Raw genomic sequence first — 26,765 nt, 5'->3', positions numbered from 1 at the left:
CACAACTGCATTGAGTTTTATGCATATTGCATAAAGTTAGTTTCACACACATAGGAGAAAAGTGAATTCTCTTCATTGACCTTTACACTGCATTGGAAAGTGATTTACAGGATTCTTGGGTTATAATATAAACAATAATGGTAGTTATGTATAAGGCTTTTTTTCCTTTCTTATGTTTATATATGCATGGATAAAATATAAAATAAGATATAATGTTAACGTTCTAAATACAGAAACAAAGAAGTCAAGTATGATTTTCATGTTGGATCCCAGAAGCAGGTTTTCAGATGCATAAATGGCAAACAGTTGCCTAAACCCCATGAAATTTCACTTCTGGCACATTTATGCCTTTGAAAATCCTCAGCTTGAGATTACAAAAGCCCAGAATCAAACCTAAAGTCTTTAATGTTAATGCCATTCTTACGTGGCCACCAAAGACATAAACTTGTTCAAAGAAGACATCTACTTATGTACGTTTAGGTCATAAAAATGTATTCACTAAATCCATATCAGGACAGTTCTTAAGCACCTACATTATTTCAATATAGGAAATTGGAAGCGAAGTGTGTGAAGCACTCATGCTTTGAGAACACCAACATCTTCTATAGTTGAATACCACTTAACTCCTCTATTGGCATAAGTTACCATAATTCCACAGAAGTCAATGAAGCTAAAGAGCTTCAGAGCTGCAAAGCATGTACCTCTATTATCACGTAGACAGAAAAAATCAGACTGATTCAAAGTTTACAGAATCAACATCTGTTAGTGGGTTTAAGATTCAAACCTCTGAGTATTATCTGAACAGAAAGCTCTGCAATATAGCAGTTTTTCTCATCATTTCCAAAACTACTCGGAAGACTGATTCAACTGTGTGAAATAAAACATCAGATTAATTAATGTGGCTTTAAGAAAAGGAATAGAATGTTATGATTCTTATCCATATATATATCAATGTAGTTCCTTCTCCCCAAAATGTAAGGACATCTTTTGTTCTTATGTGTCATGAATGTAAACAGGATATAGCACACAGGAGAGAAATTTTTACAGCATATCTAACACCTACCCAATATTAACCGTGGGGGGGGGGGGGGGGAAATATACATACATATATAGTAGTATGCAGTAGTCTGTTAGTTTTTCCTCAGCACTAAAAAACATTCACTCTGGTGTTGGAGCTTATGGTAGCTGTGTGGTAAGACTGTACCTTTTATGTATGATGAAGCGTGAAACACTTGCATGCATTGAGAAGAAAGAACTAAGGCAGGCGGGGGAGGAAGCATTCTTCCTTCACGGTAGAAATGCACACACTTCCTACCATACACTCAGCAGCAATGTCCTGACCTCCAGTTCATGTAACTATAATGATCTCAGAAGAAACAGAGAAAAAGAAAAAAGTCTTAGAAACTGACCTGTTTTTCATTTTCATCCTCCAGCCTCAGCCTGTCCTCTATGCAGTTCCTGGCCTGAAGGAATGCCTTCCTCTGAGCCCTTTCTGTCAAAATCCTCACAAAGACCCCATACAAATTTACACTGACAAAAAGGATTGCATTGGCCACAAGCTGTAAGGAAGAAAGAAAAATAAATGAATATTTTAAAATACAGTTGTTGTGTTTTTTTTTTTTATTCAGTTATTTTATTTTACATTTCTGCTCAGCAAAATAAATTGAAAAGAAAAGCATGTTCTTCAAAACATTCTGCCTTGCTAGTCATGTCACTGAAACCCTTTCTCGTAGCCCAATTGTAGAGAAACAATAATAGCAGCTACCACAAATCCAAGCAGGCAATATTGCATGATACAGAACTTTACATCTGCTGAAGTGAATTTCTCCTATGATGATCTATAGCTTATCACTTTCATGCAGCACCAGTTCTTTCATCAGTTCATTGGAAGATCTATCTATCTAGTAAGGAGACTAGTACCTTCAGCATTTAATTAATTGCATGATGCTCATAAGACAGAAATTGTATCCTATACCCCAGTAATTTAGGAAAATTATTGTTCCTTTTTTTTCAGTTGAGAAGTGAGGCACTGTCAAAATCTGTAACTAAATCAAAATGTATTACTTAGTAAAACAATGAAATATAAAATGTATTACTTGGTAATGCTAAATCAAAACTTATTGCTTGGTACCCCAAGCTTTCACATTGTTAAGTTTGCACTTGGAAAATCTCTCCCCACATCCATATTGTTACTGAGCTTTTTTTTTTTTTTTGAGAAGTCTCCCCAAAATATTGTTGATGCAATTATTCAGTGTACCTGCCAGAAGATGCCAAGGGCTTTCAAATGGTGCACAAAATGCTTGTACCATCTACACAAGCCAAGACACATGGAAATGCTAATAGCAGGAGCAATGAATTACCTTGGAATTACTTCCATGAATGGTGCTTTGATGAACAACACATAAAAGATCCAACTGACCTTCTGATTATTTTTATTTCTTTTTATGATATGTGAGTAAAGTTAATTAAACTAATGTAAGTAACTCAACACTGGCTTGCATACCACTTCCCTACCCAAAACAACCCAATCCAAGTTCATCCAAGTTTCTCACTGCATCTCTGATATCTGAAGCCATGATACAGTTACAGAGTAAGGATGTTAATGAAAACTTGCATTATCTAAGTGTCTTTAGATAGTAAATTTTGCAATGCAATGTTTGTTTAGAAAGAAGGCAAAGAGTCCTATTTACCTACTACCTTTTGAGTCTCATTCTTCATATTAACCTTAATTACCAAAAAGTCTTGATGAGGATTCATGGAACTCAGGAATTCCAAAATTTCAGTTGGCAGTTAAATTTGCCAAGATGGGTTACAACAAGAACAAAGAAAGACATTACAGTAAATAACATGAATCATGTAAAATTCCTATGCATCTAAAATTGTTCGTAAAGACCATATAACTGATGTTTATTTCTCATTTCACGGTATATATTTCTAGCTAGTACATCTCTAATGTTGCATGCTGTGCTACTGTAAACCAAAGAGAAGCCCACTGCCCACGTTTGCACTGCATGGTGAGGCCAGCTGTGCCAACAACACAATCAAATTAAAAAAATAAATAATAAAACTAGTGGAAAAAAATGGTGCATTGTAGAGAATGCTTACCAGCTTTCATGGGTGTAGGGCTGAAAGCTAGAACTCAGCCAATAGGGTAAGCAAAGATTCAGAATGATATCCAGAAACTTCCTGCTGACTTTTGAGAGCCCTTGGAAAACGTTTTATCTCACAAAAATAAGAAATATGTTTCTCATGTGTAAATGATGGTAATAATACATCTACATCTCCTGTGATCTCAGTATAATAGGGTGAACTGAAAGATCCATTTGGTGGGTTTTCCAGACCTTCATGGATTCATAATTCCTCCAACTTTTTTCCTTAATATCTGGTTGTGATGAACTAAGAGGACAACACCAACCATTTTCCTTCAAAAATTCTCACTAGCACAAAATCAAATGATAACCTGCAACAACAAAAGGGATCTGTCCCTAGCATTAGTGTTTCCTTTCTCCTCAGATATCCAAAAAGAAACACTTATCTCCCAAGAGATAATATGATTAAAGAATGGTGTTGTGGCTTCCTCTTGAGAAGTGCAAAATGTGGATTCAAATGTTATCAGTCAGATGAAATTCAATCTAATAATCTCATGTACTGGTTACTTGTATGCCAATTCTTATAAGTAGTAATAGAAATGTAAAATTTTGAAGATGAAAAGCAGCACACAAACATTATTTCATGAAAGAGATGAGCATAGTCAGCAGTTCCTATCATGCTTTATTTTGCTTCATCACACAAGCCTGTTTGAGATATAACAGTTTTCAGCAGAAATTAAGTACCAGTAAATTAAAATTTCTGTAGAAATTCCAGTATAACCCTATTTTTAGACACACCAATGCTGCTATACTCACCTTACCCCTGCATTTTGTCATGCTTGAATGTAACGACAACAGTACGCTGTAAAGCTAATTCTTAGAAGCTCAGTGGAATAAAAACAGAAAGGATTTGTAAAGGCCATATTTGGAGGCAGTAGACAGAGATAAAAAAAATAAACAATCAAGTGTTACAGGCAAAGCAACTGCTTGACCCTGTATATATAGAAAATAGCTGTTAATAATGCTGCAAAATTAATACTATCTTTAGGTACTGATATTGGAGTGACTTAAAACATAAATAATTATTTTCAGAAAAAAAAAAAGTGTCAACTTGGTTTCTGGTCTTCAACTGAAAGCAGTAAAATATATTTTAACAACCTATCAGATGTTCTGTGATTGCTATTATGATTTCACTCAAGCAATGATGATCACCTGGACTTGAGGTAACCAATAGGTGGATTCCTGCAATCATGCAACCACTTTCAGACTCAGCAGGGTCAGAAATTTTCCAACATGCTTTGGATACTTTAAGATAAAACAGCTTAGCTGTCAGTTCTGGCCTGTGGGGAATCATGAAAAGTGATAAAGCAAGTAAAAGATTCATAGATTTCAAAATGTGAGAAAAGAAAGTAGGGCAGATTGTCTCCTGAGGTAGGAGTTCTTCCCCTCCACAATCTTTCTGCGTATTTACTACTTTTTCCTCAATTGCAAACTACATACATTCTTCTCTGTAGGTTTCTCAAATATATGTCACTCCCATAGTCCCTTTCATTTCAATATGTAAGCACGTATATTGCTCTCTATATAAACATAACTTACACACATTATCTGACATAAATCAAGGAAAGACCGAGAGACATACTTTTAACACAAATCGATTTTAAGATTTATTGAAGCATCTGAAACTGCTGAAATATCAAGGAGTTTCATTTTAAAACCTTTCTACATTATTCATTATATTGCTGCTTAGTATCAAAAAGAGTGCTCTTCAGATTTCACCACCATCTCCTATTTACATAACTACAGAAGGAATAATTTACTTAATGTAACACACAGTAATTTAAAGATATTTTTATTCTACGACTTCTTTCAAACTGTTACCCATACTGCGATAATTGGCCAGCCAGAATAACAAAAATGCTTCAGAGACATGAAAGACAATTTCCAGTTTTGATTGCTGTCTTATCCTCTGCAAGAAGTATGCTGCACTTAGCAGCACTGAGCACCTTGAGCTTTAAGCTTCTCTATATCTTAGCAGGGTACTACCTCCATCTCTGGATAGACTGTCTGCCATGGTTCCTTGTGCTCACTCTAGTGGTTGTTATCAAAGGCAGACTTCTGACACTTCTGACACGGAAAGGTAGTTCTTATAAGCTGTCTAGTCACTGAAGAGGGACTGACAGCTCCAGCAGATACTTTAACCTAATTTCTATTCTTCCTGTATTTTCTTCATTGACTTACTTGGGTCTAAAGTTAGTTTTAGTAAGGAATTTGGTAGGGAATTCCGAATATGCAGTGGAGCAATTCCCATCAAGGAGTGGGCAAGTAATTCTGGAGATACACATACACATGCACAGGGATCAAAGAGTTCAGTTAATAAGCTGCTATTATTATTATTATTATTAATAATTATCATTATTTTCATAGTCATCTCCCACTTCTTGAATGTCCCTTGGGTTTAGCTGAGAGACTCTTCAAAGTGTCTCTCAAAATTTTTTTCTCTCTCTCTGCTACTCTAGATATATTCTATCTCCACTTTTTTTTTCCTTCAAAGCAACGAACTTATGTGTATGTTCATTCATGTTCTTTCTCTCTCTTAAACGTTGAGAACTCTGTCTGCAAATGACCTATTAATTACCTTTTAAGAAGACTCTGTTTTCTCAACAGTCTAATTTTGCTATGAGATGAACAGTAGCATAGTAGACAGTTCAAACCTGAGGCTGGTTTCCACTATGGAGTTGCTTTCTGTTTGTCTCACAAAATTGCCTCACAGAAAAATAAGGCTACTTCACTAAGGTGTAAATGGCTTCTGGATCATCTGAATACTTTTTTACAAGGTGACATTCATATGAATGGATATTAAAATACCCAACTGAAGTAGACTAAATGAGAAGTATAAATTATTAGAGAAGAAAACTTAAGGAACTTCATTCTGCTTTCTGGGTTTGTGATTTGAGTGGGACTGAAAATGAATTTCTATAGTAACCACTCCCAAATCATAACTCAGTAGCTAAAATCAATATTTAATTTATCAGCATCATGGTTTAACATAGTGTCCCAAAAAATAAAGGAGACTGGAATAGGTAGTATACGTGGAGAGCTGCTCCAGGTGAAGGCTGAAATCTGCTGAAAAAACAGAAGATCAAGATGATTCTTACATGTCTTAACCCTCAGAGATCTGAAAAAAAATAAAGGTATGGAGGGCCTGAATTCTACTTCCAGTTCTTTGTGTTGATTGAGTTCAACTACAAGTAATTTCTGTGCCACAGTTGTTTCTATTATGCAGATAATGTAACATTTACTCATTCTGTCAAAACACTTAGACATAGCAATGAAATGAGTTATTCTAAGATATAAATGTCTATTGTGAGGCATGCCTCTAAGGAGTCATAAAAAGATCATAAAAAGATTACCAAAATGAGTCAGTGCTTCGTCCATTACAATGGTTGAAGAGCAAAGCAATACTGTGTTGTTCATTGAAATTGTTGATATCGTGAACAAGACCCTTCAAAAGTTTAAATAAAAATAATTTCTCTTTTTCCAGTTATGGAAAATTACAGCAGTGTTTTATTTACAGAACAAGAATGCGTAGAAGAGAAAGTGCAATTGCTTCTTGGTCTTGACATGGCTTTGTTAAATCATTTACTTAACTCACTTTGCAACCTTTTGAGAACACTTAGTTACTACTTCTGCTTCCTCCTTTTGCTGAAGTGGCATATCACAGGAGCAGAGAATTGCTCCTTAGCTCTTGCTGTGTCCCAGAAACTATGCCCTGGTACCAAAGAAGTCAGCCAAACAAATCTCCAGATTAAACAAATGTATTCCCTTTCTGAATAAACAGTCCTCTCTTACTTCTATTAGTTTTTGTCCTAGTTTCTTTATATAACATACTAAGAAAACGTGTTCTGCTGTGCTATTCTCCATGGTTCACCTCTTAATTTGCACCCCCTCCAGAATCTATAGCATACGCTAAGAGGGGATTAGTGACAAGTAAGCCTGGACAAGCATCAGCCTCAGCCTTCCTAGCCATTAGTTTTCTCATTCGTGTGGTCAAACCCTGTTTTATAGATGAGCATGCAGCAGCAAACATGGAAGTTACCAATCATCCAATGATGGGTGAAAATTGTTCTGCATCATAACTGTCTAGTGTGTGCATGTCAGGGCTAGCACTGAAGGGCAAACTGAGTCCAGAAAAAAAAGTTCTAAACACAAAAATACTCTTTTAGAAATGGTTGGCCCAACTATTTATAGCTTTAACATCTGAAGCTTGCCAAGTATATAGCACTAAGCTGTTGCATTTCAGAAATTTCAAAAAACAACAAGAAAATGATCTGATTTGTCTCTGTTGTTATACACAACATGTGAATATTAATATTCTTTTGTGAGTTGATTCCTGACAGCATGTGAAGAACATTTTTAATTTAATTTATTTCTCTTGGTTTCATGTTTCTATCTTTAAATCCAGTTAAATTAGCAATATTTTCATATATCAATGCAGATCTTGCAGATAAATAATTGCAGGTTACATGTACGCACATCAACAAATTCTCTCCAAAGCCAACATAACTACTGGGGCTACTGGGGACAGAAAAGAATATCTGAAGAATATTATATATGAAGCCAAAACAATTTCCCACTCATCCAGACAGATCTGTCAAGCATAGGTGCACACGAGAACTGGATGATCTCCATGGTTTTTCACTATGAGAGAGGCTATGAAAGGCTGTCAGATATGATATGATGATATCACAGCGTAGCTTTCTCTTGCTGTTATATTATGGTATTGAAGTCTAGAGTATGCATCAGGTCCACTGCAGGTTCATATAACTTAAATCTAATTATATGGTCTCAGTCACTTCCATCTGAGAAAATCTGACACGATGAGCTGCCCACAAAAAAAGTAAAAATATTCTTGCAAACTGGACTATGTCATATTCCACAAATTTCTCTGTGCTGAGAGAAGAGATGCATGTGTTTCCTATGCTTCTTTCCTGAGTTTGCCCTTACACTCTTCTATAGTAACTGGTAAATCACCATAGAACAAATAAGGCTTAGTGCTTCGGGGTGGTTTGTTACGGTTGGTTTTGTGGGTGGTGGTTGTTGTTGTTGTTGTTTTGATAATGCAATTGTTCTCAAGCATTGTAAATAGCTGTTAGCTATCACAAAAGAATACATTGCCAAAGCTGTTTGAAATAATTTCTGTAGAAATTACATTCTGCATATTTTTATTAACTTGAGCATGTAATTTGCACTTGTTTGACAAAGGCCAGGAGATCAGTCCCTGAAGTTGTTCTGCATCAAACAAAAATCTACAGCTTTCTCCCCTTTCTGCATTTGTCAGTACAATGTTATGTTATGGAATTACAGCATAGTACAGAAAACTATTGTCCAACATTTGTTTGTATTTGTTATATGCAATATCTGGTTCCTTTTCAAGACTTGTTCCCGTGCAAAGATTCATCTGAACATCTTAATATATATGATTTTCTTTAAAAGTTGTAATAACTATACACAAAAATAATGACTTGTGGGACTATACAGTCCAAGCTAGTTTGAGACGTTCTTTGGAACTAGAGTTGCTAGGTGACTGGACCTTCAGATCTTAAATGCAATTTTTCTTCATTGGAGTCCTGTGAATGGCTGAGAAATGGTACGTAGCAGCTTCATTCTGGCACCTGGCTGCTGTAGATAGGACACATTTCTTATCTAGTGTATAGCTGTTAAAGGCATAAAACAAGGCCATGACTTCAGTTCAGCAAAGAGCACTATGTTTTCAGATTGCTTTAGTAACAACCCAGAAGGAAGAGTGCAACAGCCTCCTTCTGAGTCTCCCTGCCACGATCATTTCACAGCTGAATGTTTGTGTCATTGGCAAAGTGAACTCAGCACAGTCTTATGTTCCAATGGCATGATTTGGTTATCTTACTATCTGTAAAATATACTCCATAGTGTCCCTCTAACAGAATCTGGTTTACTGAATATTGATAAGTACTCATCAGGCTTCTGCATGCTCTGGCAGCTGATGCGCATTTCCAGCTTTTCACTCAGGATCTTTCATTAGTTAGCTTTAGTTTAGTTTTCAAGGGGCACTCAGACGTGCTCTACAAAGCCTTGCCAATATACAGTGCTGGGAAACTGAACCTTAGTCAGAAAGGGGGAGTAATTCTGCCGGCCAGTGACAGAGCTGATTACAAAACATGGATCTTCCATGTCCCAGCCCTGCTCTCCAGTAGTTCACATTCATTCTTGTCAAGCCTAGAAGCTGTGCCACTGGGGATGAAATACTATCCCAGGGCATATTACAAATGCTGCACAAACACCATCTGTTTGGTACTGCAATGGTGTTCTCCTGTGCTGTACACAGGATACTTCCAAAGAGGGATTTATTTTTTCTCCTGGAAAGTCAGATGCATAAAACCTGGGAAATGTAACACCCAGCATTAAAACCTCAAAGTGTTTTTTGTTGTTCTTGTTCTTGTTGTTGTTCTTGTTTTGCTGTTGCTGTTTTGTTGTTGTTGTTATTGTTGTTATTTTAATTTAGCTTCAGGGCTTTCTCAAGATTTCACTGAGTATCTGGGAGAGGGCCATGGCTACAACCAGGTTCCGAAGTCAGTAATAAATCAGTTAGGTATGATTACAGGCTGAGAAAAATCATCACAGAGTAAATTCAAGCAGCTGTCCAAATATTACACTGTAATTAATCTATTATTGGGAAATGACATTGAAATGGGTTATTAATGGACCTGTCGAGCAAATCTGAGTCATTTTTTGTGACTCAGGCACTGTCAGGTACACATTTTTCATATTAAGCAATGGGTCTCACATTTATTTTTGTCACTAAAAATATTCACCTCAAAAATGTCTAGAAGTATACAGAAGTCTTCTAACAACTCACCTGCAAATTAAATGATTTACTATACTGTGAAGCCTTGGTTCTTACTGCAGAAACACCTGGTCCTTTTCCTGATAAATGAAGGCAGACAGAGATAAAGAGAGGATAAAGTGCATATGCTGTTGATCTGGCTGCCTGTGTAGTGCTAAGTGAAAACATAACTTCATTAAGATGAAACTGATCTCAATCAGCTTCCCTTTCTGCCAGATAGATTGCCTGCTAGACCTGACAAATGTCCTCTTGTGTCTCTGCTTTTTTTTTTTTCCTCTTCATGCAGATATTTGAAGCAGCTGGTGAATGATGTCACTTCTGGTCAAATGTCCTGAAAAGATGAAAGTGTTTGCCTTGAGGAAACTACTACACTGAGCCTGTTTACTTTTCTCCTGTTACGCTTTACAACTTGCAAGGCAAGCTTTACAAAAAGCTGTCTCTTCAGATAATGAGATTTCCACTCTGCATGGTCGTTTAATCTATGGTATCTTCTCTCAGTGTTGGCACTTGAGAGCTTTAATACTCACAAAGTTGAAAAACAGCAATTTAAGCAGAAAATACAGAGAAAGTTAGCCATTTTCTTGTTCAACTATGAAAGTATATTTTTGCAAAGAGAAACCAGCAATACACTATGTCATCTATAATCAATAAGTTGATTGAAGATTTAAAATATATACATATTTCCAGTTCCATCTGCACTTGATAAACTTACTAGGAAAATAAGAGGCTGTTCTTCTACTTAAGAATTGAATTGATCAGTCAATGATTTCAAGTCAAAGGAATTCTAAAGAACCAAACTATCCTGATTTTCAGTTAACATTCCTGAAAAAATCAAATTTATTGTTAGAAAATCCCTATGATGTATGACTAAAAATAATCTGAGTGCACCAAAAAATGCAGGTGTGATTCTATGGTTGGGAGTCATTCCTAAATGATTCATACACACTTCATTGCAGGATCAGGACCTTAGAGAAAGAACAATATGAATAATTTGTGAGCAACAGGATATTTTAGAAGAAATATCATGAGAGAACATGATAAATAATTTCTTGGGTTATATGATCTTTTGGCCTGTGTAAGTTTGGTTCTATTTTAATGCAACATCATTTGAATGTAAATATATATATATATTTTTTTTTTTTGCAAAAATTCACAATATTATGAATGCCAAACACTTAAAAACACTAAGGTGAACTGCAGAAATAAATAAAATCTTGAAATAATATTTTTTTAAAAAAATGAAGGATGATAAAAGAAAACAAGAAGTAAAGCAAATATGTTTTTAGAAGAGGAGGAATAAATGGGGGTAAAAGGAGAAATAAAACAGGAAAGTAGGAAAATAATTCTAAACAGTGGAGCTGAAACACGACTTCTCAGCTCAGGAAACAAGCTAAAGAATAATATGGTGCTCAGAATTACTGATATGATGCCAAATTCAGAGAAAAAAATAGCATATTGTTTCAGACTTCTTTTTTTTTTTTTTAATCGATGAGAATGACAGGTAAGGAACAAGGACTGTTACTCTGACTACAAATGAGATACACCTTGCCATAGAAGGAGATCAGGTTTGTCAAGCAGGACCTGCCTTTCATAAACCCATGCTGACTGGGCCTGATCACCTGGTTGTCCTGTAAGTGCCACGTGGTGGTACTCAAAATAATCTGCTCCATGAGCTTCCCCAGCACTGAGGTCAGACTGATAGGCCTGTAGTTTTCTGGATCCTCCGTCCAGTCTTTCTTGTAGATGGTTGTCACATTTGCTAGCTGCCAGTTGACTGGGACCTCCCCTGATAGCCAGGACTGCTGGTAAATGAAGGAAAAGGGTTTGGTGAGCCCTTTGGCCAGCTCCCTCAGCACCCTCTGGTGGATCCCATCTGGCCCCATAGATTTGCATACAGCTAAGTGGTTTAGCAGGTTGCTAACCATTTCCTCTTGGATTATGAGGGCTTCATTCTGCTCCCCGTCCCTATCTACCAGCTTAGGGGACTGCATACCCAGAGAACAACTGGTCTTGCTACTAAAGACTGAGACAAAGAAGGCATTAAGTACCTCAGCCTCTTCCTCATCTCTTGTCACTATGTTTCCCCATACATCCAATAAAGGATGGAGATTCTCCTTAGTCCTCCTTTTCTTGTTTATGTATTTATGAAAATATTTTTAATGTCTTTAACAGCAGTAGACAGATTGAGCTCAAGCTGGGCTTTGGCCCTTCTATTTTTCTCCCTGCACAGCCTCATGGTATATTTATAGTCTTCCTGAGTGGCCTGCACCTTCTTCCAAAGGTCATAAACCCTCTTTTTCTTCCTCTAGCTATAGCTCTCTGTTCAGCTAGGCTGGTCTTCTTCCATGCCGGCTCGTCTTTAGGCACGTGGGGATGGCCTGCTGCTGCCTTTAGTATTTCTTTCTTGAAGAGTGTCCACCCTTCTTGGACTCCTTTGTCCTTCAGGACTGCATCCCAAGGGAATCTGCCAACTCATCTCCTTAATAGGCCAAAGTCTGCCCTCTGGAAGTCCAGGGTAGCAGTTCTGCTAACCCCCCTCCTTACTTTTCCAAGAATTGAAAACTCTGTTAATTCATGATCACTATGCCCAAAACAGCCTCTAACTTTCACATCACCCACAAGTCCTTGTCTGTTCACAAACAAAGGTCCAACAGGGTGCCGTCCCTAGTTGCTCACTCACCAGCTGTGTCAGGAATTTATCTTCCACACACTCTAGAAACTTCCTAGACTATTTCCTCTCTGCTGTGCTGTATTTCCAGCAGACATCTGGAAAGCTGAAATCTCTCATGAGAACAAGGGCTAGCAATCGCATTACCTTTTTGGTGTAGAAGCCCTTAAGCCTGCATGACCATTCCCAGGCACTTTGGTGATTTTTAACCTGTCAGTGTCCCTAGTACATTTGCTGCCGCGTGGCTCTGCAGTGAACCTTGCTAGCACCTCGCTAGTTATGGTTACTATGACTTTAACTACTGTCATACCAACCCCAGGCTTGTCTCTGTCAAGCCTGGTTTTATCCCTTTCCCCCTTCAAATCTAGTTTAAAACCTTATCAATAAGCCCTGCTAAATCTTTCTTAACTATTCACAAATCCCCTCAAGGATTTGCTAACCATACTTTTTGTGCTCAGAGAAACTAAGGAATAGAACAGGACGTGTACTCTCTAGCACTGCTTTATTTTTGCTTTCTCCGGGTGTGGGTTCCATGTGTTCATTGTCTGAATCTGAAGACACAAGGAAAGTCAAAGACGCAATTTGGCTCTGCTTACAGCAGCAAGAAAAGTACCCAACAGGTGTGATCTTGCAGCCAGAAAGAGGTGCTGCTGAGGAGCCTACGCCACACCATGTGCATTTGGGGTAAAGTTAGCTCTAGTTTGTTCTTCTGTACTGCACACCAGTTAGCCCACTTTCCACTGAGGTTTCTGTTCGTAAAGACAAAAGATGCCTTATCAGAACAGATAAGAAGACCTGTTTTTTTTTTCTTTAGTACAGCAAAAAATAGAGATTACCTTTTTTGAAAGGATCCACTATTCCTTCAGTCTCAAAGGACTTGTATCACAACGACTGCACAGGTAAGGGAAAAGTAAGCACCTACATGACCAAAACATGCTGAATTATGCTAACTATAAACATACTTGGGGAAAAAAGGGGTTTATAGTAAAAATGAATATTGCACTGTTGATTATGCTATATGTATATGAGACAAAATCTGTAACATCCTTACTATCCCAGGGAAAAGCTTTGCTACATACAGAAAGATTGAAGTATTAATGACCAATTTATTCAGTGATTTTTCAGTTGTTTAAATACTTTTCTACTATCTCCTGAATGGTCTAGAAAAAAGTAACTAAATATTTCCTCAGTCATTATAAGATGTTGCCAGAAACAATCATGGAAATTACAAGTCTGTAAAAGGGGATTTAAAAATGAGAATATGTGGTATTGGATTAAAGTTTCATAATAAGTGTGCAGATAGTTAGGATTTAACATGCCTAGATCAAAAATGTAAGGATCAAAATATAACATCATAGTATACTACAACTTTCCCATTTTCTCCTTTCTTTCCACCTCTCTGTGCTTAGGAAAAATAAAAAAAAGAAGAGAAAAGAAAAGAAAAGAAAAGAAAAGAAAAGAAAAGAAAAGAAAGAAAGAAAGAAAGAAAGAAAGAAAGAAAGAAAGAAAGAAAGAAAGAAAAATTAGATGTGAAACATTCTTGCAACAACAGCATAATTCTTGTTATCTTTAAGACTAAAAAACAAAATTGTACATATAAGATTATACTAGTTAAGTCTGCTTTACTGTTATTGTTATTAACACTCTTTTCTGATTAAGTTTCTGATATGAACAATGACTAAAGAAAATCTTTTACATCAAATCTTTCAAAAATATTCTTGGCCAGATTCTGAGGCACTGAGTATATCTTGGGTGACTGCCCCAAATCCTTTGATAAAATATCCACACCATCTGTTCACAAACCCTTTTTAAGAAATCCCAAGCTACACAAACAGATTCATTAGGGATAGTTCTTCTGCCTTCAGAACTAAATATCATTGATCTGATCCTAATTCCCTCAGTGAAGTCATCTGAAATACTAACTTAAAAGAACATGGCTTCGAACACCGTGTCATGGGGTACTTGAAAGTTCAGCTGGTAGCAGAAGTTTAACAAAGACCCTTAAAAATGGAGGTGTTGAATTAGTAGCAACTGCAGAGACTATTTAAATAGGATGAGCTTATGTATGCAGAATGAACTTCATATAAATCCAAAAAATGGGTCAAACTAAGAACTGGGAAGGTTTTAACAAGGTGGAGGATGACACAGTTCAAAAGCACATATCCTTTTCAGGTAAAGTAATAAAAAGGACTAAGGACAGCTGTAGGGAGAAACGATGAAGAACAGCTTGCATCAATCAAATCCCATCTAAACAGAGTGTAGAAAGTAGGCAGATGGACCAAATGGATATGTGTTTCTGTGCAAATGTAAGAAAAGGGAACTGGAATGAACTAAGATTCATGAACTATTTCTAATTCTGTATACTGAATTAGAACATAGCAATATCATCTCAGAAGTATACTAAAATGAAAATAATTAGTGGGACACTGCATTTTCAAGGTGCAACCTGCAAGAGGTAAGGCCACATGAGTGGTGCTGTGCATAAGCTGAATAAGTTAGCTGTATTAAGTTGAAGCAGAATTTCCATTGGTTAAAACGTGATACTGATGTGGGAAAAGTATATTAATGGTACTATACTGTCACAGACTGAGGAGGATGGATAGAGGGGGGATGGTGCATCTGAGATTTCAAAGAGGCTGTCCTTGCAGAATACACACCAAAAGGAAGCTCCTGTCACTCACATGCAGACTCAGTAACTATTACACAGGGATACGAAACTAAGGCAAATTTTAAATTCCATAAATGACTGTTTCTTGAAGCAGCCTACCAGGAAACTAAGAGGAAAAGAAGCACTCCTGACTGTCTTTTTGAGCTCTTTTCTAGTACCTGGTTCAAAATGTAATTATCCAAATACACGGAAGCACAAAGCACTTAAAGAGCAAGAAAAAGGAGAAAAAATAAAAAAATAAAAAGAGAGAGATAAAGAGAGACAAACCCTATGGTACTGTTTAATTTCAGAAGGAAAAACTATTGTTTTTTACAAGGAACATACCACACAATCTGTCTTAGGCTGAATTATCTGTAAAAGAGGTTTTAAACTGAATCCCCAAATAAAGGGAACCAGATTGCCAGAAACAGCCCATCTTTGGCCAGCAATTCCTACAAAACTCCAGGATGACGCTACTGAGCTATTGATTTTATGTTGGACAAAGTGGTCAAAACTATGAAAAACAACAGAATCTGTAGAAAACAGACACATGGCATAGTCAGGGAAAAGTAAATATAGTGCATTTAGAAGAAAGCCATGCCTCCTAAGTCTGTGAACTTGCAGTCTATCTCCGTATGTCATTGCTATTTGAAAATTAATTTGAACTAACACAAGCACTGACCACAAGAACACTACTTCCATTCTTTTTTAGGGGTCTCCGGCAACTTTAACAGTATTTCTCAGCAGGTCCAAATGCCAACTAAAACACTAGCAAGAGATCAAATCCAGGACCATCATCCAAAGTTCTGAAACTTTGAAGAGAGGCTATCCTACTCTTTACAATGAAACAATGATTGACCCAGTGCAATTATTTTGATTACCTCTAAAATCTCAAATGCGTAGTCAGTCTACAGTCTGTGACCTAAACACTGCCAGCAGTCACTTTCACACAATCTGTTTGATTTAAGTATCTCCATGAAAGTCAGACTGTTAGAATGCTTTCTGCCTTAATAGTTTAAAGTCTTAGTTATTGCAGTTATGTCACTTTTGCCAGCCTAATCCAACCTCTAATATTTTGAAATTGATTTTAACATCTCTGTTGAGTTCTGTTGCATATGCTATATTGCCTTGCTTTGGCATCTTGGGAAAAAAAAATAAATAAATAAAAAATAAAAAAGATTTTCATATTGAAAAACTAAAGGGTCTGTTTTTACAGACAGAATTACCAAAGTACAAGAACTGAGGCAAGGACTGAGATTAAAGTTTTAGAAAGAAATCTAAATAACTTTATACACGCTAATATATGTTTGTAATTGTGTTGCGATTACAGAAATTATATACCGTTCTACCCTTAGAGACTTATGTTAATAGGGATGCCAAATGAGACTATTTTTCCAGTGTAAGGCACTGCATAATTAGTTCAGTGTAGAAAATATACAAAATAATTATATTTTTGCCTACCTTAAAGACTCTGTAGGTTCAGATGATTATAGGAATCTGCCAGCTGTTAAGCTGCTACTGTGTTTTACCTCAGGTTGTGGCTTTTCAACAATGTAGCAGACAAAATAGTTCCTCTAAGTCTATAAAGTCTCACTATGCTTTTGAAATGACCAATATAGGTAAAATATAACTTATCTGTATAATTGCTCAATTAATGAAACGTATCTGTTGCTGTCTCCACTAATACACTATGCAGCAACAACTCTGTGTTAAAACTCAGCAGTGCAGTCCTTTGAGTTACTGGTAAGGAACACCAGTGGTTCTCTGGGTCGTTTTAGCTCTTTACCAACAGAACTCTGTAAACTGTGTATCCACATGTGGTGGTTTTACCGTGCTAGGCAGCTGAACACCACAACTGCTCTCTCACTCCCCCTCCTTAAATGAGGAGGGGAAGAAGTAAAGGAAAGAACAACTCACAGGTTGAGATAAGGATAATTTAATTAAAGAAAAAAATATATTATTAAGGAAAGATTATTATTAATCAAACAATTTAACTAAAGGGAAAAAAGGGAAAGGGGAAAGAGGGGGGAAAGGAAAAACAAAACAACAACAACAACAACAACAACAAAATAAGTAAAGGCTATGTGGAAGTGCAGAGGAAAGAAATTACTCTCTACTTCCCACAAATGAGCGATGCTTGACCATGTCCTAGAAGCAGGGCCTCAACACACGTAGCTGGTGTTCAGGAGGACAGACGTTTTTGCAACGAGAGCCCACTCCTCCCCTCTTCTTCCTTTTTCCACCTTTTATTACTGAGTGTGACATCATATGGTATGGAATATCCCTTTGGTTGGTTTAGGTCAGCTGCCCTGGTGATGTTTCTTTCTCGCTTTTTTGCCCACCCCCTAGGAGAGTTAGAGAGAGTCCTGATGCTGTGACAGCACTGCTCAGCAGCAGACACAACACTGGTGTGATACCACTGCTGTTCTAGCTACAAGTGCAGAGCACAGCACTGTATGGGCTGCTGCAGGGAAAGTTAACATCTCAGCCAGACCCAGTACACCACAACAGTACAGTCTCTGTGCATGAGAGACTTGAAACAGTCCCTTAAAAAGAGTTTATCCTTCCAGGTGCAGTGCTGGGCTGTTGTGGCCATGTTGCTTCTGTTTTCATCACTTAAATAGATTCTGTAAACTCTGCACTCTTTGTTAGTAAGGTAGCTTGAGCCAGCTGAAGCAGAGACTGCTCTGGCCATGCTTTCCCTTCTGCTGATTCTTCCTGCTCTACTGCAATAGCTGATGAGCAGGGCAGTCACACATTGAACTGGCTCTGGGAACTCACCTGGCCAAAAATGGCACACCTTTACAAATAATGTTATTATTTAATATATAAAATAATATTTTTTCTTTCAGAACTGTGCCTTTGAGAAATCACAATTTTTTTCAACAGGAAGCAACGTGAGAATTGCCACCGTGTAGAAACCTGTTCCAGCCAACTAAAATTAATAAAGCAAGATACGAAAAACATTTGTAATGTCATAAAATGTTGGCCATGGTTATTTTGACTGGGAAGTTGGCAACAAGTATAAAGGTGTTGACTTTGAAGGTACAAAGGGCTTTGTCACAATGACAGAAGAACATGGAAAGGGATTTCAAATATCAAGGCTATTTAACACCATGGGTACGAAACAGCAAGATGAAACCAATATTCATTACTAAGCATCAGCTCTGACAAGAACATCCACTTCAGGAGAATAGTCCAGGTTCTTTTTTGGATTAATAGTAATACCTGTATTTTGAACTCTACAGCAATCCCTTAGAGATCTGGTCCCCCAGCCACACAACGCTCATCCCAGGTGCCCATGTAGAAAGAGGTGTGTGGGGGAAATACCTCCAAACCCCAAACTGAGGCCAACTATGGACCAAATGCAACACTTGCCCACTACCAGTCTTGTCTGTGGATAGGGAAAGTTTGGGATCCTCTGCATTAGAGATCCTCTGTTCTTGGTGGTTCTGAGAGCTGCTAAAGGCTCTTCTGAAAGATATTAAATATGCAGTAAAATAGTTCACTATAAAGAGAAAGAACAGTTTGTATCATAGTTGACAACTACTTAGGCAAGCAGAGGTGAATCCTGAAAGTGCCAAAGGCTACAGCAGAGTGCTTTGGGAAACTGCACAAAATTGGAGCACAAGGGAGAAAAACCTGAAAAACATTTCCATTAAAGTTGTAGATGTTTCAGGGAAAAAAAAATCAGTAAGAGGATGTTAGGTTTCAAACTGCTTTTTCCCCTCCAGATGAAAGCACTGGATAGATTATAAGGGTCAATACAACTGGGTCTAGGATAGAAACAAAGCTAAAAGGTAATATATATATATATATATTTCACACCATTATTATAAAGTATATGTGCATGAAGTTCCATTCTGATAAAAGAATGTGGGCCAAATGATAAAATTCAGAATTTTTCCAGGTACAGTGAGACAAAATATTGAAGGTGCATACATTGTGGAGACAAGTGTTGGAAAGCTACAGCAACTACCTTCAAGCTGTAAGTAAAACAATAATAATAAAATAATAAAAAAATTTAAAAGAAACAGTTACAAACAAAGAAATGCTCAGGTCAGCTTTAAGGCCCTAAAGACAGAAAGCCAGATAGGAGAGACTAATACTGACAGTGTTCACTGGAAAAATCCATTCAAGTATCCAAAAACTAAAAACAACAAATCAACCATCCAATGTTCGTGGTGGAAGAGATATTTGTACAGCCAGATAAGAAAAAAAAATAAAAACAAGTGAGCCATCCTTTCCTAGGACTACCAGAACTGGTCAGAAGTAACTAACCAGCTTACTGCACTACATAGTGAAGAGATGCCCAATGAACACAGAAATCACATGAAGAGTTAGAAAGTGAAACAGCTAAACCCGCAGTACCCAGAAGAAATATATCTTCAGAAAAACAAATAAATAAATAAATAAAAACTTAAAGCTCAAAAATAATGTTTTCAGCAATTGCTCAAGGTTACTGTGTATCATGCAAGTATTTTGATAACCTTTTTTTTTATTTATTTAAGTAGGCACCCCAGAAAATGAGTACAAATCTAACCTTTCTTGCAAGGATGAGTTATACAGTTCTGATTCAGCAATATTGAATACAACTGTTGCACAAATCCTTTTACTTAAAACAACAACAAACAAACACACAAGCAAACAAATCTTCTTAAGCACCCCTGTTTTTCTTTGTCAAACAATACTTTGTTTGTTCTGGAAATTTTTACCCTGCAGTGGCACTCTGGAAAACATGGCAAGGAATAAAGTTGTGCTGTGAGACAGAGTTCAGCTTGGAACCACTAAAGAAAGTTAATGCAAAGCTGACTAGCTGTGGCATTAAAGTTACTTCACAAGGTATTGTTTTGTACTGCCCAGTTAAAAAATCATTAATGGAGCCTATGACAAAATATGACCAGGAATACATGCAAGAACTTTGTAGCTTTGCCTTGATCCAAAACACAAATTATGGATTTGAATTCCAATGCGGTGAGAAAGTTTCTGCATAATGGTCTCCAAGAGAGAGACAGTCATCACAGCAGTGATGACAAAAACAACTAAATAGATCTAGCAACTTAAACAATAGGTCATCCCCTTTGGTTTGCTCTGTTGCACTGTTGTTCCTGCTTGGCAATTTTTTTAGGTATGAAAAATCAAACCAAATCAAACTACCAGTGGGACAGACTAGGCCAAACAGCCAGGTTCTCACAGTGATTCTACATAATAATACAGCTGGAAGAACAATTTGTGGAAAAATACAGGTTCTCTTCTCTTTTCATGACCTAAAAGGGACGCTATTCACAGAGCAATCAGACATGGCAAAGGAACATCCAAACTTGCTCTAGAAGTGGTGATAGTACCATGGAATTAGCTTTTCTGCTGTGTTGGTTTTTTTATAATTGTTATTATTATTATTTTTTCTACTGAAGGATTTGGTGGAGAGGAGCAGAGGCTAAATATTCAGTGCCACTGCGTTCAGCTGTGCTCCAAAGTATCTGTAACTGTTTCGAGGACCAAACCCAGGACCCCAGTGCCACCCTGCACTGATGAATGGGAATGCAGGCAGGCAGGACTTGCTCTAGTTAAGGGAAACACTCTTTCAGACTGCACTGCAGACAATTATCAAGGCTGAAGGTGTCACATTGCCTTTGAATGTGAATTCTTCTTTCCTGCCAAATACTGGTTTCAGTTGCCAAATTGCAATACTTGGACCTGAGGAAGTGGTTGGCCAGTACTGGGGCTACATGCTCCTGTCAGGGGAAATGTGCCTGCAACTTGTCTGATCTTGTGGCACGAGATGAGGCTGATGCACACCAGGCACACAGCACGGCAATAAAGAGGTGTGATGCTCTAGCTCTGAGGAAAAAAATAAATAAATAAGATAAAATAAAATAAAACCACAGAAAAACAGATTTGGTTTCACAGCATTTTGTCTAGCCAACCTGATGTTTTCATTGCGGATATATGTATACCAATATACCAGAAACTCCACAGTGAGATGCAACATGGCAAAGCTCCAAGACTAAAAATAGATCTGGAGGAAATGAAGCTAGCCCTGTAAACCAGTCAAGAGTTTCAAAAGAACACAGTAGGAAATCCATAGGAGAGTAAATCCCTTTCAGACCATATAGTTATCCCTAGTTGTTATCCATAGTTGTTTTTGGCTGCAAAGGCTTTTGGGGAGGCTTTTTTTTTTTTTTTTTTTTTTTTGGCTTCTCCTTTCAAGCTGGGAAGGCCTAGATACTTCTCTGCAGAAATTAGGAGTCTGCCTGGGCATAACATGATAATTAATAATTCTGAGTTATCTAAAATGTAAATTGGACTGCCAGATATGTTCCATTAATGATTCTTTTAAAGTTAGAACAGAATTTTCAATTAAAAAAAATTGTTTCCTCATGAATGTAGGTCACTGACTGCATTTCAATTATCAGATAACTGGAATATCTTAGCCTACTTAAAGAAGTTTAAACATAAACTTATTTCCAAAATTATCCATTGCGAAAAGATACAAATAGATATATTTGTGTTATCTATATATATATTTAACCTCTAATATTACTGTAAAATCAAAACATACAAAATGTAAAACATGGTTGCATCAGTCCTTGATTACTTCAAATTACAACTCAAACTGAATTTTCATACTGCCATGCCATAATAACCACTTTCACTTCATGTGGCCAGTTTTTCACAGTTTTACAAGTAAGCGAGAGATACTAACACTCTGATGTCATGCAATACAAAATAGCCTTTGACGTGCTTTATTTGTTTTTAAATTAAGTACTCAGCCTTCCCACTCATGTAACTCTGTGTAAATGTACATAACGCTTCTCCACTCCTGCAAATGACTCCCAGCTTCCTGGAAACACACATGCAACCTCCCAAATGCAGATGGTACTAATTATCAGAGAGGACCTAAATGTTTACAATCAAGATTTAATATTTTGATCAACATGCTTCTTCGGTAAGTGTTAATTAAAAAAAAAAAAAAAGTGGAATAAGGACAGTGTTTGACAAACTAAATTCAGAAGCAATATTTACTGTGATCTGTAAAAATTGTGAATTTCCAGTTTTCATGCAACTCTGCTTTAAACAGTTACTCAAAGGTAAACCCATAAACCCATTGCCAAATGATTAACTATGTACTTATCATTAAAAAGGTCCAATTTTTGTACAGTGACTGTCCACACACTCAAATAAACCATGACACTAATGTCTACCCTTGCTTCTAATATTGGAACCCAGAGGATTTCTACTAAGGGTGAAGACATCAGCATTACAATGTCATCTGTGAATACTTGGCTTTAAGTTTGTTGCTCTAGGTGTTAGCCCTTCTAATTATTGGTTGTGAATTTGAACAGAATACAAATCACAGTGTAGAAGAGTGAAGTTCATGGCACATCAAAAGGTACGAGTTGGTTTGGTTTTCCTTGAAGTTCAGTCACCACAGGATGTGGACGGTATCATTCCCACCATAAACATCCATCTGACAGGCAGCAACAACCATGGCAAGCAACCTGGCATTGCAGGTCTGATAGTCACACTGCCCCATGTATCTTACTGGTATGAGCACTAGTGTGGCCAGACTGCAAAGGGAACACCATTTTAGTTATTGGACTGAATGGCCAGCAGTAATTCTGTGAATTGTAGAATAACTTGTGTTGAAAGGGACCCACAAGGATCATCAAGTACAACTCCTGGTTCCACACAGGACTACCCAAAATTCAAACCATTAGTTTGAGTGTTATCCAAATGCTTCTTGAACTCTGGCATGCTTGATGCCATGACCACTTCCCTGGGGAGCCTGTTCCACTATCTCTCCAACCTCCTCAGTGAAAAACCCCTTCCTGATATTGAACCTGAACCTCCCCGGATGCAGTTTCAGGCTGTTCCCTTGTGTCTTATCACTGTTCACCAGAGAAGAGATCAGTGCCTTCCCCTTCACTGCCCCTCATGAGGAAGCTGTAGGATGCCATGAGATCACCCCTTAGTCTCCTCTTCACTAGGCTGAACAAACCAAGTGACCTCAGCTGCTCTTCATACAGCTTTCCCTCTAGACACTTCACCATCTTTGTTGCCCACCTTTGGACAAGCTACAGTAGTTTCATATCCTTCTAAGTGGTAACTGTGTGGCGATTATGGACAAGATTAACTCTAAACCAGTCATTTGTTCTTATTAGTTATGCAGAATTATAACTGCATCTAAGCCAGAGCAAATTTCAACCCCAATGGACCAACTAATATAGAATGACTGATCAAGATACAGTTGTTTGTCTTTTAATCTACTCAGCACAAATACAGAATAGGGGAGGAAATATAATACATTAACAAAGCAAATCATGTAAAAGTAGTAAATAGCATGATTTTTCCAGGCCTTTTCTTTTCTTTTTGGAGGGGAAGGAAGAATAGGGGTAAATGGGATGCTATATCTCAACATGCATTAAAGGGAAAGAAGGTGACTGACGGGGGAACAAAAGAGGAAGTGAGGGGAAGAAATCAGGGTGTGAATGGTCCTTAGAGACTGTGAGAAGGCAGAGAACAAGTTGGGGAAAAGAGATAATCAATGCATATCAGGAAAGTGTCAGTGAGAACCAGAAAAATGTCTATGAATGTTCTCATTTTCTGAGTTTATATACCTCTTTGCACTTTGCAATGTTTTCTTCTTTCTCCATCCTTACCTTCACATAAGCCTCAGAATGAGAAACAAGGGAAGCCAGCATGCAACACTGTGTGTGCTGGCTGTGAGCAGGTGTAACAGACAGAGAGGAAGGTTACGAGGTGTAAATATTGAAGAGTTCCTACACCACTTCCCATTTTTTTGAGATTTTCCTTGTGTAAACGTGAGTAATGGGGTAAATAAGGAAAGTAGAAAATATAATGAAACATTAAGTATGTCCTGTAAAATAATTTAGAATCTACTGTTACTCAGCCTTATGCAATTTGTGACACCAGGTATAATTATTTAAAAAAAAAAAAGAAAAAAAAAAAGAACATGAAGAACATTCCTTCCTCTGGGTGTGCTTTTGATTTTTATCTATTACTACTATGCTTTGCCTTTTAGATGTTGCCTTTTTTACTATTCAGGATTTTTTACAACTGATGCTGATTAAGCGTATGGAATGGTTCCCTGGAAAATATTTTTCATACTAGAATTGATTATGGACACGAAATATTTGAGTTGGCTTTTAGCTGACTCATAGTTTTGTGCAAGTTTGATAATTCTTTGGAATTTGTGTTACCTTTGTAGATCACAGAGCATGGTTTCCCACAGCCTAACATAATTCAAGGAGCTGAGTTAACGTTACTTAGAGATCATCCAACTCTGATATAGAGAAAAGGAAAACAGAGAGATGAGAGAGTAAGGGGCAATTTCCAAAGCCTGCTGCCTACAGCATAGGCACCAGTAAAATCTCTACAAAAAAACAACTGTTCTAACTGCATCACTGAACATGCCCCAGGCCCTGAGCATAGTGGAGGAAACATAAAATTATAAGTAGGTAATAGGTCATAAAATAAAAACTTTATTTGATAATTGAAAATATCATGTTCTTGATCATAATCTCCATGAAGGTAAACAAGATATAAAAGTCTAGATATTCAGACACAGACACAGTAAGTAACTCCATAGTCACACAGACAAAGCACAGACAGATTCCCCTTCTCTAAAAGATGAGTAGATATCTCCTACAACCATTGTACACACAGCAAATAACTGAGATGAGGCTCACTTCATCCCAAACAGAAAAACAGCAGAGCGCTACAATCCTCTAACATTCAGCAGGCTTCTTGGGTGCTTCCCTTACACTGCTCTCAGTTTGAGCTCACCTTTCCTTCTCTCCACTACAGTCTTTCATTTGGCATCACTTTCTGCTGTATAAACCTCTATTTATTACAGGTAGCTGTGACCATTCCTTAAGCTATGATGAGAAACCCTTTTCTTGAAAAAAATCAGTGCCTGAGACACATACACATAGCAAACTATTCAAGACAACTGTAAGTGCTCTGCAGAAGAGCTCAGTACCAGCTGACCAGAAGCATACCTTCAAATGTAGGTAAAAGGACATGGTATCACAATGACTGGCAGTAAAGACAGTAAGAATTATTTCTTATATTATATAAGAAGATACAGAAAGCTTTCAAACAGAAGCGACAGTTCCTTACTTTCCCTGAAATCAACTTTTTTCTAAAGGTACAGACATATACCTTAAGGCAATGTGAATGTATTAATGATATGATTACTATCATTGATTACTGTTATACAGCAGTCTTAATATTTACTGTTTACTATCAAGCAGAAAAATAAAAGATTTATTTGGAAGGAGGCAGAGACCACCTTTCTCTTCTTCACTAACAGACTGCCCAGATCAGTAAAATCCCTGGCCACGTCTTTGCTGTTTGTTGTTGTTGTTGTTGTTTGCTTGTTTGTTTGTTTTTGTTTTGTTTTGTTTTGTTTCAGTTCTGCTTTGTTTTCTTTTGTTTAAAATTTACTTTTCTGGGCCAAAGTGCTAAAAAGGTATTAGGGAGAGGCAAGTAGAAGTCTTTTCAGGGTTGATTTGCTTCTCCGATTAAACTCTGCTTGTCCCTTACTTCTCCTTATATTTCTCTTCTTGACATTAAATTTTGTAAGGGTTATTAATATGAGGGGTGGTGTTATATACTCTGTCAGTTGAGTAGGAGGCAAATAAGGAACAGCCTCTATTTTAAGAGAAACTACAGACCATTGCGTCTTTCCTGTATCACAGCTTGAGAAACCTTACCCTTTCACGTGTACAAGGGGCTTAATGTTACTTTTCAGCACAGCCAAAGAAAATTCTAAAAAAACTTTTATTCTTTAAGACATCTTCATACCAGTTTAATTCAGCCACACCTACATATTCAGTAGACTTCTTAGCATGAAAACTTAGCATGTTCTTCTCATATGCTCTGTCTTCAGTGATTACTAATGCTTTGGAAATCCCCAGTGCCATTGCTGTATTGTTTGTGCTCATCAATGTAATTAAGAACAAAAACATAAGGCTGTACAGTTACAACCACATGATAGCCCAGCCATGATCCCTCCTGGTAACACAAATAGCACTTATCTGTGTGCTTCTGTCTGATCATATCTTTCTTCCTCTTCTGGGTAAGATCTCAGCATAGCAAGCTATATTACTCCTGTTTCTGAACATATGGCCACAAGGAAAGTCTCTTATTTAATATTTTCAGTACTGATTCAGTACTAATTCAATGATGGTAAATGTATTCTGGGGTTATTAAATAAATACTTATAACCAGACAGTATTAACAAAGTGAAAAACAGTACACAGTAGAATTTAAGTTTATATAAGTCACTAGAGCTATGGTGGTAATTATATTCTGGAACAGGAAAAAGTTCAATTCTTAATTGTTGAATTTATAAATAAACCTCTCTTGTTTGGATAGGCTCCCATAATTAATGAAGCACCTATCAATAAGTTTTTACTACCATGTCTGAGCAAGTAATTGCACAATTAC

At 37.1% G+C, this 26,765-nt stretch overlaps 1 protein-coding gene across 2 annotated transcripts in view; it reads right to left on the bottom strand.

Moving 5' to 3' along the window:
- ADCY1 (adenylate cyclase 1) overlaps positions 1 to 26,765 on the bottom strand; it is a 175,889-nt gene that overhangs the window by 131,074 nt on the left and 18,050 nt on the right. Inside the window, exon 2 of one of the 2 annotated variants that reach the window (XM_083823552.1) lies at positions 1,410 to 1,559. The exons of the other annotated variant lie outside the window; for it this stretch is intronic. Coding sequence (XP_083679678.1) covers positions 1,410 to 1,559 — 150 coding nt within the window. The remainder of the gene's footprint in view (positions 1 to 1,409; positions 1,560 to 26,765) is intronic. 2 annotated transcript variants of the gene reach the window in all.

Source organism: Anser anser (assembly GCF_964211835.1).
Source record: "Anser anser genome assembly, chromosome: 2".
Lineage (NCBI taxonomy): Eukaryota > Metazoa > Chordata > Aves > Anseriformes > Anatidae > Anser > Anser anser.
The sequence above is the reverse complement of the archived record's forward strand: the minus strand, read 5'-3'. Positions and strand labels throughout refer to the sequence as shown.